At 35.9% G+C, this 15,345-nt stretch overlaps 2 protein-coding genes across 2 annotated transcripts; both read left to right on the top strand.

The window, feature by feature from the left end:
* Positions 1-677: 677 nt before the first annotated feature.
* LOC123564232 (uncharacterized) lies at positions 678-3,300 on the top strand. Its single transcript, XM_045357634.2, has 2 exons — positions 678-840; positions 1,108-3,300. Exons 1-2 carry the CDS (start codon positions 826-828, stop codon positions 2,890-2,892), a joined length of 1,800 nt encoding a protein of 599 aa, XP_045213569.1. The 5' UTR covers positions 678-825; the 3' UTR covers positions 2,893-3,300.
* A 5,227-nt stretch (positions 3,301-8,527) lies between these two features.
* LOC123565273 (uncharacterized) lies at positions 8,528-15,074 on the top strand. Its single transcript, XM_045359141.2, has 6 exons — positions 8,528-8,844; positions 9,605-9,748; positions 11,302-11,392; positions 11,690-11,831; positions 12,339-12,535; positions 14,601-15,074. Exons 1-6 carry the CDS (start codon positions 8,701-8,703, stop codon positions 14,666-14,668), a joined length of 786 nt encoding a protein of 261 aa, XP_045215076.2. The 5' UTR covers positions 8,528-8,700; the 3' UTR covers positions 14,669-15,074.
* Positions 15,075-15,345: the final 271 nt, after the last annotated feature.

Genomic DNA, 15,345 nt, shown 5'->3' with positions numbered 1-15,345 from the left:
TAGTTATAGTCGTTAAAGATAAACCGTGCAGCTGATCTTTGCACTTTTTCGACTTTGTATGAGAGGGACTTTTGCCAGGGGTGCCAGATGGATGAGCAATACTCGAGTTGTGGACGGACATAGGTGTTATAGGCTTTCTCTTTGACCTTTTTGTTTGTTGTCTGAACATTTCTTTTGATGAATTTAAGTGAGTTGTTTGCTTTAGAGGAAATAGTATTAATATGTTCAGACCAGTTTAAGTCTTTAGTTAGTGTAACACCTAAGTATTTAGCGGTATCGGTAGATTTCAGTTCCTTGTCATGCAGGGTGTAAGGAAACATGACAGGGTTTCGTTTGCGAGTAATTCTCAGCACCTCACACTTGTCTGGATTGAATTCCATTGACCAGTCCTGTTCCCACTTTTCAAGGGCGTACAAATCTTTTTGTAGTGTTTGGGCATCAGATGAGGACTTGACTGTAAGGTATACTATGGTATCATCTGCAAACAGTCTTGCCTTACTTCTAATAGAATCTGGTAGGTCATTAATGTAAGCCAGAAAGAGACAGTATTGTGGTAAAGACACAAAATACACTGTTGTGTTGTTTATTGTTTAATGTCGTTACGTCGAATGTCAAGTACCACGACATTAGAGATGAACGGTATAAACATCAGGCAGGTAGCGAAACTCAAATATACTCCATATACCTATTACCGGGATACACATATTACCGGGAAATTCCGAATGACGCAAATAGCACACACATGCGCAGTTAGTTCACGTAAACTTCCGTCGCGTTTGTTTACTTTTGCTACCGGCAACTGTCAACCAAGTTTTCAAGACGATTATGTCATTTTTACGGGTAAGTTATTTATTTGAATAGTCCAGTCATGTAAATAAATGTTTTTCTAACACATTCAGTATAAGTTTTATACACATTACTTTGATATTTAACACAGAAAACTGGTTTTTATGCAAGTGTTTCTGCAACCAGCAAGTGCGCGTGTAATGTTGATGACGTCATAGGGTATTCCCTGTCAAAATTTTTGATCTACTGAGCTAAACTTCCGACCAGTATAAAATGCTTAATTGGATTTTAATTGACACTTCCATTTTCTGTATTTTTCAGTTCCCAACCATAGGCAAGCCAAAGGATGTCAAAAGAAAACGTCAATATGACCCCCAACTACTCTCCTTAGCATTCAATGAGGTGAAAAAAGGGATGAAAATCCATAAAGCATCTGTAAAATATGGGATTCCTGACAGCACTCTTCGTGACAGGTTTAGTGGACCCATGCAGCCTGCCCCTGAACCAGAGAGATTCAACACCCGGCCAGGCCCACAGCCGGTTCTTTCTGATGTTGAAGAACAGCAGCTTGTGGACCATACTAAGTATATGTCATCAATAGGATATGGCTACTCTCGTGCTGAATTCATGACACTTGCAACAGACTATGCAAAAATTCTTCAAAAGAAAGGCCCATCTGATCCCGAGTTTTCTCAGTCATGGTATGATGGGTTCATTACCCGACATGCAGATCTGACCCTGGCAAAACCCCAGAAGCTGTCTTTAGTTCGTGCCCGGGCTACCTCAGAAGCTGTCCTGGATGCATATTTCAAGGAGCTTGACTCGGTTCTTAAAAAACATGGCCTGATGGACAAACCTGAAAATATATGGAATGTTGACGAATCTGGTCTTCTCATGGAGCATAGGCCTACTAACGTCCTTTGTGAAAAAGGTTCTGTACCGCAAGCTGTTACCAGTAGCAGGGGACAAACAGTTACCATAATTGCTGCTGGGAGTGCTGTTGGCAACAGGGTGCCCCCTTACTATATCTTCCCGGGCAAAAGATGGAAATCTGACTTCCTTGATGGTGCTTGCCCTGGATCTGCAGGAACAATGTCTGACTCTGGATGGTCAAATTCTTTGATCTTTCTGGACTATTTAAAAATGCACTTCAGCAAATATGTACCCGCCAGTAATGAACCAGTGTTACTCATGTTCGATGGACATAAATCCCATGTAAATATGACCTTGAAAGAATGGGGGGAATCAAGAAATTTAGTGTTCTTTGTTATTCCTCCACATACGTCGCACATTACTCAGCCCCTGGACGTGGGCTGTTTTGGGCCTATGAAAAGGGCATACCACAGCGAGTGCCAGGCATACATGAGGAGAACACCTGGTCTGCAGATCAATAAGCTGAATATCGCTGAACTATCTGGCAAGGCATATAACAAAGCTGTCACTCCGGCCAATCTTATTGCAGCCTTCAAAAAGTCAGGAATATATCCCATAAATAGGGACCAATTAACTCCATCACAAACTGCCCCTTCTGCAATATATCAGGAAGTGGTCAATGAAGTAGACACAACTGAAGAAAACACAACTGGTACTGAAAATGAAAAAGAACTAAGTTTCCTGGATAAAAGAAAAATAACAAAGGTACTGCAAGTCCAAAAGAAAAGGAAAGTTCCACCAGCCGTCCACGGTAACCTCATGTCACCAACCAAGTCTTCAAAACTGAAAAGGCCGTCTGAAAGCACTCTTCAAATTAAACCTGAAAATGAAAACAAATCCAGCTCAAAGAAATCTGTAAAGTCCTCTAAACATGTTGAAAAAAAATCACCACTGCCTGGAACATCTGGCCTGAACCTGAAAACAACAAGTGGCATACCAGTGGACACCGACTCAGACAGTGACAGTTATGTTGAGGATGATGAAACAGACAAATGTGTTGTATGCAAAAAGAGCTCACCAGATGCATTCACATGTGCTTACACTATAGAAATAATTAAGTGGGGCAGATGTGACTCTTGCTCAGGATGGGTACACCTAAAATATTGTACCCCAGTTAGAGTTTTGAGACGTGGTGACACATTCATTTGTCCATTATGTGACAGGGAACCTTAAATGCAAGAAAATAGCTTCAAATATTGGACAGAAGTGCAAAAGAAAACTATCTGTAATTATAAAAGTTGAAAAAATGAAATGTACTAATTTACCTTATTTTGACGTTAAAGGTCAGAAGTTTTGTACAGTAGTATTGAATTCTGCCCTGCACTAGATTTTTCTGTCTTCTGATTGGCTAATATTCAGTTTCACGGTAATAGGTATATTGACTAAACAAAAATGGCGGCCCACATGGACTTCTTGTAGACTCGGTAGTTGTCAAGTATTAGAATACATTTTGAAATGTTTGCACTTAATTTAAATAAAAGTGCTGCAATGTTATGATAAAACATTATTTTATGTTATTCATGACCTTGGTATATATTGCGAGCCTGATAACAAATAAGATTCCCGGTAATTGGTGTACCCAGTATACCACGAAATTTGTGATGACGCGAGATAGTGATGTCGAGTATAGGACCAGAGCCAGAGGACTTATAATTTGGTATCATTTAAATGGGGGGAAAATATTCGCCCAGCACATGTCAACGCAACGTCCATGAGCATTATTAGCAGTCAGCTGATATTGTTTCTGAATACTTACGAGTCATTTCGTAAGAAACTGACGTAGATCTAGTTTGTAAACTAAAACGTCACATCAACAAATTTTCATTAAAAGTAATTCAATGCGCATGCGTCACTTGATTAATTAAAACACAGAAAAGGATATAACTACAGAAAAGTGTATCTCTGTGCACTTACTTAGCAATATCCCCAGATTCATGACTGGTTTTATTTCCGAAAATATATTGTAACTTGAGCTGAATAAAAGGATTAATTAAATGTACATGATTATATCATCTACAGTATTAAAATCAGTCATCTTTGAAAGGGACTCTGAACCAGGCAGGAACAAAACGTTTTATAAAACATAAATCAGAAAGTTGTGGAGTATCACTGCTAAAGAGTGAATGTATCAAGACACAAAATACAAATTTTATTTAAAGTCACACATACTGATCCTGCAAAAAAGATTAACATCCTAAATAAGCAATTTGAATCAGTCTTCTCTCGTCCTCAACCCCTAAAAAAACAAAGACAAATATCAAACAGGGAAAGTCACGTACCAAAAACGCAGCCTCCCCAAAACGAAACCCACAGCACGCAGACGCGCACACGACAAACACACACACACACACACATACACGCGCACAGCCTCATACAGATCTGTAGAAGTTTAGTGAATCCTCTAACTGCTTCCATGCTTCCAGTCAGCATAACAGTTGAGTGTATAGACAAACTCCTTAGTGGTCTCAGCCCAAACACAGCTTCAGGCCCAGACCAGATATCACCCCATGTCCTCAAAAAAATTCACACTGAGGTAGCCCAAATACTGTGCGAAATCTTTACCCTATCACTTCGCACAGGTATTGTCCCTTTAGATTGGAAATGGCAACTATTGCCCCTGTCTATAAGAAAGGTCCAAAGGCTTAACCTAGCAATTACCGACCAATAACTCTGACCTGCATTTCATCTAAGCTTATGGAGCACATTGTCTCAAACTTGATGACCTTCTTAGGTAGAAATGAGGTACTTAATAATGGACGAGGGGGCCTCCGTGGGCGAGTGGTTAAGGTCGCCGACTTCAAATCACTTACCGCTCATTGATGTGGGCTCAAGCATCACTTGGGGCGTTGAATTCTTCATGTGAGGAAGCCATGAAGGTCGGTGGTTCTACCCATGTGCCCGCTCGTGATGAAATAATGCACGAAGGGGCATCTGGGGTCTTCCTCCACCATCAAAGCTAGAAAGTCGCCATATGACATATAATTGTGTCGGTGCGACGTTAAACGCAACAAATATATAATAAATATAATAATGGACGAGCCCTAAAGGAGAAAACAGTAAGCATAACAAACTGGAATTTAGAGTGAGGATCCGCGATTATGGAGCTTGTATATTACAGAAACTGTCAAAAAGACAAAGTAGGCAACATATCCAAGGGGTGATTACACAATATCCAAATTATGAAAGCGGGAGTATTGGAACCACGTTGTCTTGAATAAATTGCAGCCTGTGTGTTTGATAAATTTCACAATTTCTTATTAAGTCTTCCCTTACTTGGATTTAGTGGTGTTATATTTTCTGGTCCTTTGGGATCATGGAGTCCATTCAATATCTTTGTATTCGCCGTAAAACCCAACTCACTCACTTGTATAAATAGAATTCCGCTTAAGACGACGCTAGATGGCGTGAGAGACTGAACAGTTCATTACTTCACATAAACTGACTCAATCAAACCAAGTCTGCTATCATTTTGCTTGGTTGCTTTCTATGCTGCCAAAGGATCTTCTTCAACAAGATTTTATCACGACAGCAATCTTTGCGATAACATTCCCCTCAAGCCGGTGTAAGGGGGCGTGAGGGTTGTTGCACTTTCCATTACCTCTCATAAGCAGACTCAGTCAAACCGAGTCTGCTATTATTTTGCTTGGTTGCATTCTATGCTTCCAAAGGATCTTCTTGCAGATTTTTCTTAAGTGTCACGTGGCAAAAGTCTCTCCATACTTGGACTCAATTATTGTTATATTTTCAGGTCCTTTAGGAACATGGAGAACATTCAGAGTTTTACTGTGATAGAATTCCATTTAAGCCATATTTTATTAACTGTTTTTTTTTCTTCTGAAAATCGAATTAATGAAACAAATGTTAGTACGTGTATACTTACAGTCAAGTTTATAGAATAAACTTAAACCTATGAGTTCTTTTCGATCTCGGACAAAATATCTAAAAAAGAAGATACGTTTGACCATTTACTTGTACATATGTAGTAAGTTTCTTCAAAGTCTGCATTGTATTTGTTCTTTATATGAAAGTGTCATCAAAACGCTGATCCCTTTATAAAGACTTGCTTCTGATTCGAAGTTTTCATTGCATATAAACCTAGCCTTTTCATTGGCTGAATGTTCGTACTATATATAGTGAAGTTTCGAAAAATCAGATTTAGACTCATACGACTACAGAAAAAAATCCGAACATGCTGTTCTGTAGGTTAATTTATGAGCTCATATGAAATCTTTATTTCTTAAAACCCTATTAACCTTTTTGTCAGAAAACATAGACACTATAATTCAAAAGTTTTTTGTTTCTAATTCTGTACTGATATGGATGGTAAATAATATACGAAAACTTTACTAAAACTTTCCCACTTTGATAATAATTCTTGTTTTAATATATATATATACATTATTTCGGTGTAAATGGCGCATGGAAACGTGGATGCATGTCATAAAGATGCTAATCAATAGTTTAAATTAATATAAGCGCAGTCTACCAAAATGAAGTCGCGGCTCAAATTATACAGTCACATTCCAGACAAGCAAAGAACACACGGCTCTTTGTGCATCTTTATATATGTGATAAAGCAATATCAAGAAAACATGCAATGAACATATTTAAAGACGACCTGAAGAAAGTATACTGAACAAACCAGCTGATCCGTCAGTTGCTATTAGGCAATATGGTAATACTACTAAAAATACCCTTTTTGAAATTTAGGATACCATTAGACCTTCAGGTAACCAAATTTTATGAATTTTATCGAATCAGAGACATTATTCATTTTACTTTCTCATCCCGTTTTTTTTAAAGTCACAACATTACATACAATATGTGTTTTCAGAACTGTGAATATCATTAATAAGAATACTGTGTGTAGAAAATGATTTTTACTAGCTAATGGTTAACACTTAGGTCCATAGTTTGAAAAAAAACCCAGACAATACCAAATGATTGAAAGAAAAAGTTGTTTTACATGAAAATTGAGCAGCATGTTAAACATGTATATTTCCCTACAAAACGATGTCAATTTATATACTGATATATGCATTGAATTCCGACAAAGGACTGCATAAAGGGGTCACACATTCAGATAGTTCAACGCCTTTAAAATGTCACCATTTTCAAAGCTGTTACATATTTTCGTTTTGATGCATTTGTAATAATGTCCCACTGCTGAAAGTTCACATAACTAGGTTTTTCGTAGTTTTCTATGGCGACATATTTCTGCCACGAGATAGCTAGGTAGCTATCACGATAATTTGTAAACTTTCCAGGAAATGTGTGTATTTTTTCTGAAAACATTTCAGCAATAAATATAATATTTTCTAGATATTTTTATTCATTTCCTGAAAATGTTTTAGCGCAAACTTTCGCGTTAATGCTTGGAACTGCCACGAGATGCTCGGTAATTATCACGATAATATTTTAAACTTCCCAGCAAAGTCATGCATTTCTCTGAAATCATTATCGCAATAAATTATTTTTTCTCGATATGCCTTTTATTTCCAGGAAACTTTAAGCTATTGTGATAAACTTTTCAGAAAAGTTCGAAATATCGAGATAATTTCAGAAAGTATCGAGAAAGGTAATCTAGTTGATAAATGGCAGTTGTGGGCACTTACACAAAAAGTATCGAGAAATAATGTAAATTATCGCAATAATATTTCCAGGAAACCTTCCACTATTGAGACAATCTTTTCAGAAAACTTCGTTTTATCAAGATAATTTTTTTTAAGTATCGCGATAGCAACCTAGCTACCTCGTGGCAGAAATATGCCAACATAGTTTTCAGCATTTTTTATATTTTTACCATCTTATAAATGGTGTTAATTTCTGAAGGGAGACAACTTTTTCAGAATATTTAAAGCATCCAGTCGTACGGAACAATACGATAAAATATGTATCGGATAGGTAGATTGTTGGTAAAGATATTGTCCGTTTACCAAATGTTTCAGTGATTTTGTGGTAAACTGATAAACCTTAAATATTCCGCAACTATATAAAGATATCCATTTTTGTTCGTGCGTGCATGCATGCGTATGTGCGTGCCTGTCTGTCTGCCTGTCTGTCTTCTACTGTCTAGCCCTTTACGAGGACGTAGACACTTCCGTGCACGTCAAACCACAAACATTGTTATTAGAAATAAAAAGAACTCGCACCAAATAGAAAAGGGAAAGAAAATTATGTCAGTGATTAAAAAGTAAAAACAGTGATGAAAAGCCAGATCATGGTGAAGTATGTGTTATGTCTGTTGTGTGTTTGCTTTGTCTTTTTTCTGTGCGTTTGTTTGTCTATTTGTGCTGGTCTTGTGCATGTCCGCTTGCTGTTGAATATGCTTTTGGGAGGCTTGGTTTTTGGAGCGTGGCTTTTTTAGGGTAAGGCCATTGCGAATACTGAAGCCTAAATAACTGATCTAACAAATTAAATGTGATGCCATTTTTTGTCTGAATTTTACTGGTGGTGAGCCTTTGAAAGTTAAATTGGTTCATATGTTCTTCCCATCATCAAAACGTGATGTAAGGTTGTGGAATTATACAATTTCTTCGGGATTTTTTAATTAAACTTCTTTATTTGTCAATGCAATGGCGTTTATTTTCGTCTTTTATGAATAAAGAATTCTAATATGCAAACATTAAGAGTACTTAAAAACGTTCTGTCACACTTCCTCTGATAGAACTCCTTGAAATTTATACAAAAATGTATTTCCAATTAATCCGTTTCCTGGAGATAAAGTCCTGCGTAAGTCAAATTCTTAACCCGAGACAGTCGTCCTTGGTACGCATGCATAAAATACTAATTAACTTACTGAATACAACGAATTAATATCTTGGCAAGTAGGATATATGATATTTTCAATTTAGTTTGATTGATATTTATGGTGTATTATGACAAGTGTAGCAATTGGGGTCCGGTACATTTTCCTAGATACTAGTAAATCGAAGGTATATAAATCAGCAGGATAAACACAATTTTGTCCAAAAACAAAATATGTGTATAACGAAGCAGAAGATGGAAATATTAAACATCAACTCGTATTGTTTTATTGTGTATTTCCTTTTATTATTATCGTCTGCGTCTGCGATCAATGATGTTGGAATTTTAAATTTATATAAAACGGTTTCATACGGAGACGTAAGTTTTCTTTCTTTCTTCATTATGCTTTTTTTTTTTCATGAAACCGCGTTGCTGTTGAAGAATTTTTTTCTGAAGTGAGTAAGATTTTAAGATTTTAAATGTTGTGGCTCACAGATTTTCCTGATAAGACAGCTGTTAAGATAGATCTTAGCATATCTTATATGTGAGAATACATTAACAGAATGTTATATATTGCCATTGTATGCAAGACAAGTAAAACCAGTGTCAAATAACACATGAAAATGACAGATGCACGCGAATTATATTAATTAACGTCACACCACGTCCAATTTATAGTTTAGATTGTTTGGGCTCTCATATGCTTACAACATTATACTGCATAAATTAGTCATTTCATGATTTAATTACATTTTAATCCTCTTGAAAGTTGAAAGTATTTTGGACATATTTTATGATAAAGCATACAATTACGATAATAAATCTTGTTCTTTATTTTATTCATTAGAATATAATGCTTTATTTGTTGTAATAATTGTGCAAATCACTCCGTCACTTTTCCAAGAAAAAAAAATAGGTTTATGAAAACGTAAGCTGAATTTCATAAAGAGGTGTTTAGCCAGCTCAAACTACAGTCTTACAGGTACATAAGATCACATGTTGACGGAGATCACTTGGCTTTGTAGTCTATATGTTTATTTCCAGGTTTGATTGAGTATCACATTAGCCAGTTCTGAACGACATTGAATTTTTCATTGAGAAAAAATAAAGATCAATGCTGTAAATGTATATATTTTAGGGTACATACTATGGTAACAAACAAGGTGGTTCGTGTACGCTGAATGTCCCACATTTGCCACCTGTAGCATCTCGGGTGGACAGGCTTGTAGCTCTTAATGCTCCTCAAATGTTTGGCTCATCAGCATGTGGAATGTGTCTCAGAGTATGTATCAAAGTACAAATAAATATAAGTAACTCGTATTCAATAAAGATAAAAAAAAAAAAGAACACGAACTTGCGTGGGTTTATGTTAATAACACGATGGCATCTAAAATTTGTATAAAAGTCAAACATTCATTTCTACTATAATAGAGTTCCGTTTAAGCCGGTGCAAGGTGGCGTGAGGGGTATTACATATTTCATAACCTGTGGCCTGGAGGCCGCAAGTATATTGGAAAGCAACAAGTAGTGTAGCACATGGGGACTGGGTGATTTCACGTGACTTTTTTTACCGATATGCGATTGGCTTATCGCATTTATGGAACGCCGTTTTTTTGCAATATAGCTGGCACTCTATATGATATATAGAGAAATGTTTGTGACCTGAATTCCTCATTCATTATTTCATATAATTTATTCAAACTTTCAGCAATGATCAATATTGATACTTAGTTGTGCATAAGGGATTTTTTAATTGCTCTTTAATTTCCTGGATTATCGTCCTGTGTTGTCTTGCTCTATATGTCAACGAAGTCCAGGTGAAGGCATGAATCACATTTGTGATATCTCTAGTAAAGTATTTCAATAGTCAAGGAATGTGACCAGTTGATCTAAAAGTTATGTTATACATGAAAGGGAAATATACATGTAGTTATTTATGTTCAAACCAATAACTTTCAGAATTAAGAAATACATATTTCATAGATCTACTTGTAAATCATGTAGAATGGAGTAATATTTCCTACATTAAAGCGTAATGGTATAATAAAAAAAAACAAGCACGTTATTCACCAATACATTACTTTTTAGGCCGTGTGGTCACACATACATCCGTAACAATTTCTGTTTTGTATAACTTCTGGCCGCAGGAAATCTTTCGACTTGTTACATATCCTGAACACACTCAATCAAGCCGAGTCAGCTATAACTAATGCTGCTTGGATGCGTTCTATGCCTCCAAAGAATCAGACTGAGAAGAGTGATCGTTTCACTATGTTCATTTTTTGTTTGTTTTGCTTTTTCGTTGAAAACTTATACCATATACAAGTGTGATAAGTATTAATCGTTCGGCAGACTCTTGGACCTATTCACGTGTATAACTTGTATAACGAGCAGTATATATACATATATATTAGATTGTTTTACCTAAATATTTTTCAACAAAAAATCTTGAAATTCAACTTTCATTATTTGAACTTAAAGGCAACATATCCCAGAGGCGGTACCTGTAATGTATATTGCGAGTCGACAACATCCAACTAAACTTTTAGAAGTTCTTGTTAATGCTTTTGGATTGTCATGAAGTTTAAAACACAGTAGAAGTTTCTTTGGAAATTGCTTTAAAATTTTCTCAAATCTTTGAATGTTCCTAGCTAATATTTATATTATCAGTTCTCCAAGGCGCATGCATTTTAATATATAAATCTGACTGCGCGCCCGTCTGACTGACATTCCTCGTACTAGTAGTAAGGAGAACAATCGACCACGCTTCCAATAATGTTACTGCTGCATCAGTACGTGTACTTTAAACGTTACCATTAATGTTTATTTCCTCAGGTCAATGGCTCTGGACAAGGACTTGGACACTCTCCTATAACAGGAAGTTACATTGTTTATGTTAAAGACATTTGTCCTGAATGCAAACCTGGTAAATATAGAGTGACTTTCATCTTGATATGTTTTTCTTTTTCTTCAAACCATAGCACTTGTTATGTACAAAGCAGCCAATTTCGAACCGCAGTATAAGAAACAAAACATTTTAGCAGAAACAGACACATGGAATATTAAAAATATTCCGCGGTAACAGCAAAATAAGGTATTTTTTGTCAAAAACAAAAACAAAACAAGGATAAATATCCAACGGGAAAAGCCACGTTCTAAAAAACGCAGCCCAATCCTAACCATATCGACAATTTTCTGTAACGTCCACTTTAATTTGATCTAGGTGACGTAGATTTCGCTGTTGAGGGTGATGGGCGCTGGAAGGTCAGTATGAAAGCTGTACAATGCCCGGTTGCTGGACTAATTGAATACAAACTACAAGGCAGTAATAATTACTACATAAAACTGCAAATCAGAAATGATAGGTATATATAGCTTTGCAATTTCTAATTCGACTTAACGGCTTTACATGATTATAAATGTAGCAACAAAAATTAATTATTTTAAACACTTAATAATAGACAAAAAAGCTGTGATTAATTTATATATAACTATATACATTAATTATATTCTTACTTGCCAATATATCACAAAGAAGAAAATGATTACATATACAGCTAGACACATTATTTATGTTCACACTTGGCGACAGACCACAAGGGAGAAATTATTTTATGTACAGCTATATACACGTACATTGCATTATACACGTACATTGCATATGTTCACACATAACACTAGACCATGATGTAGTAATTATTTTATGTGCATCTATATTCAGAATATATGTTCACATTAAACACATCTGGAGTATTTCTGTTTTCGTAATTTTAATTGGAAATTCCTACTGATGTCTGAACTCCTAAGAGCTATAATGAATGAAACAAATAAAAAAGAGATAAGGATGTGTGTGTGTGTGTGTGTGTTTTTAGGATTCCAACTACAACGTTGCGTATGTTCCAGCCGATACACAATACATGGACCGAGATGTTCCGAACACGTGACGGATATTGGGAGTTTCCCAGGAATGACAACCGGATAGATAAACCAATAGCAAGACCTATCAAACTTTTGCTATATTCTCCGAACGGTCAAGTTCTCTATGACGAAATACATCCACGTTCTATGGGTAAGATATCAGTTATATGTCAAAAGTATAAATACAGTTCTACTGCATTTAAAATGTCTCTTACTCATACAAATCACATTTGTTATAGTCATATTACATACAGCTTTTCTTGTGCACTAATTACATAATTTTGCTAGATTTTATTTCGTTTTCGTTTTTGAGGTATAGGTTCATTGTTTAAATAAATTGTGAACGTTTTCCACACTTTCCATAAATTTGTATTTATAAAATATAGCATTGCTTTTGCATGCTTCTTTTTTTTGTTATCCCCCGCCACGAATAGTGGGGGTTATAGGAATGGTTTCCGTTCTTCCGTCCGTAACACTTTGTGTCCGCTCTGTATCTCCTAAACCCTTTGGAGGATTTTCATGAAATTTGGGTGAAATGATCACCTCATCAAGACAATTTGCAGAACTTAAGTTTCAGCCATATCTGCTCAAGGTCAAGGTCACAACTCAAGGTCAAATGTTTGAGCCCGCTCTGTATCTCCTAACCTTTCAAAGATTTTCATGAAACTTGGGTCAAATGATCACCTCATCAAACGATAATAGGTAAGGGTAGATTTCTCTGAAGCACAGAGCACCAAAAACACAGCCTCAGAGCCAGGCACTTGCAAAGTAGGCCCACAACAAAAATAAAAGCTGTAATGGAAAAATATTACTGACGGGTTGCTTCAAAAATCTAACAAGTACATATAAATTTATGCAAAATATAGATGGGGGGGGGGGGGGGGGGGGGAGTTGTAAAGGGTAAATAGGCGGTGGGGTAGGAAGTTGAAGGGGAAAGTAGAACAAGGATGAATATTAAAAGTGAATGCCACGTTACCAAAGATAAACACACAACCACACCCAACTAACTAACATAGAAAAACAGACAAGTAAGATACAAAAACACAGTAGGGCACCGCTTTAGACTCACAAGCACACAAATGCACCCCTATAAGCAGGAAAAAAACAATCGTCTACCGCCTTAGACAATGTACAGAATTTATGAGTCAGCCATGTCGGCTCAAGGTCAAGGTCACAACTCAAGATCAAAGGTTTGAGCCTTCCATTTTGTGTCTGCACTGTATCTCCTAAACCCCATGAAGGATTTTCATGATACCTGGGTCAAATGATCACCTCATCAAGACGATGTGTAGAACTCATGAGTTAGCCAAGGTCCCAGGGTCAAGGTCACAACTGAAGGTCAAAGGTTTGAGCTACGTATCTCCTAAAACCCTTGAAGGATTTTCAAATTCATTGATGTCGTCATACTTGGACTATAAAATATATTTAATAACTCCAATGCTTCCGGCCATACCATCAACCCTTTCACTATCCTTAACAGTGGCGGTGGATATAGCTGTCTTTCAGACTGCCTTGTTTCTTTTCTTCTTGTTTTTGCGAACGTCATTGAACAACCAGTTTTTTCCATTGCATAAGTTGTGCCAATCATATATAGTATGATAGTCTAACAGTCTTTCTTTGTTTGATTCTGTCATTGGTGACCGCTCGCCTGTTGTTATTAGTAAGATTAGTTTTGAGAATGGGTACATGAAAGAGACGATAAAGGCAATGTTGCAGAACCGGTAAAACAAATAGGTTTGGGAATAATTTTTAGACGTGCAGTCAGAGCAGAAGTTGTAAAATATTTTGTCATTGATAAAGTCTCATGCAAACATGCAGACATGATGTAGCTTTCAATTATCCGAATCAACTTCCAACATGGTCCGATGAATAATACAATTACTTGCCAGGCGAATGATCTCGGTTAAAACCCCATTAACGTACAAATTCTTTTTTATTTATATTAATGAATTGTTCTTATTTTTGTGTCTTTTTTGTGTCGGTTTTCATGTTTAGAGCACACAAACAAATGGAATAGAAACTCTTGTTTGCATTTATCATTTATTCTGTTTCTTTTTTACAATGAACAGAGAACGCTTGACTATATATAAAGACCACGTCCTTAATTTTCCATTGTACACATTTGTAATGCAGTTTTAATTGTGAATAAAGCCGAGCTGTAAATACCATGAGTAAAGATAATCTGTTTCAACTGGATGTTTTTTTTTAATTTTCAGAATTCAAAGGCATAATACACGGAAGAGGTGTACAGTATCGTTTCAGTCCGGATCTGCCATCCGCCTAATTCAGTAACATTGAAACAGTGAATGCAATGAGTGTTTATACTGTCACTATTGTTAAGACAAATAAGCTGATTTTTTTTTTACTTAATATATCAAACATCGTATGTACAAACATATTTTTATGTTTTACTAAATCTATCAAGTGGCGTCTTATGTACAATTATATATAGTTCTACTTCCAGGTGCTTGATATTTTCTTTTAAAATTTGCAAGTATATGTTTGAAGGTCAGCGTTCGGGGGTTTAAAAATAAGATAAACCGTCTTTGATCTGAAATGTATCTCTAAAAGATTTTATTGTCAGACAAGGGACAAAGCTTTTAAAGATGTATAAGAAAGTAATTGTCAGAAATTATTAAAAGCATATCACGTACCTTGATTTTGTTTTTCAAATAAATTATTGGAATGTGTGTTTTCTTTGGAATCTGTCCTTGTTTTAACTATTACTTATTTTTATTTTCCTTTTTACATCTGTACCTAGAAGAATGCTAAAAATTGGACATCGCAAGTTTAGAATAAGCATACATGACACATGAAAGAAATTTAAAACGTGGATCAAAAATCAATTACCGAGAGAGCGCGGTATGGAAATACCCACACTATTAGTAAAAACACTCAAGTTTATCCTGTCCCGTTACTTATTTTTCCAGTAAGAGGAATGACTGAAGTATGTAATATTTA

Source organism: Mercenaria mercenaria, chromosome 8 (genome assembly GCF_021730395.1).
Source record: "Mercenaria mercenaria strain notata chromosome 8, MADL_Memer_1, whole genome shotgun sequence".
Lineage (NCBI taxonomy): Eukaryota > Metazoa > Mollusca > Bivalvia > Venerida > Veneridae > Mercenaria > Mercenaria mercenaria.
This window is presented reverse-complemented; position numbering and strand designations above follow the sequence as displayed.

Coding starts and splice junctions, on each gene's coding strand:
- LOC123565273 (XM_045359141.2), top strand. CDS start 8,701: ATGTGTATAACGAAGCAGAAGATGGAAATATTAAACATCAACTCGTAT. Junction 8,845..9,604: donor AAACGGTTTCATACGGAGAC/GTAAGTTTTCTT, acceptor TATATATTTTAG/GGTACATACTATGGTAACAA. Junction 12,536..14,600: donor AATACATCCACGTTCTATGG/GTAAGATATCAG, acceptor TTTAATTTTCAG/AATTCAAAGGCATAATACAC.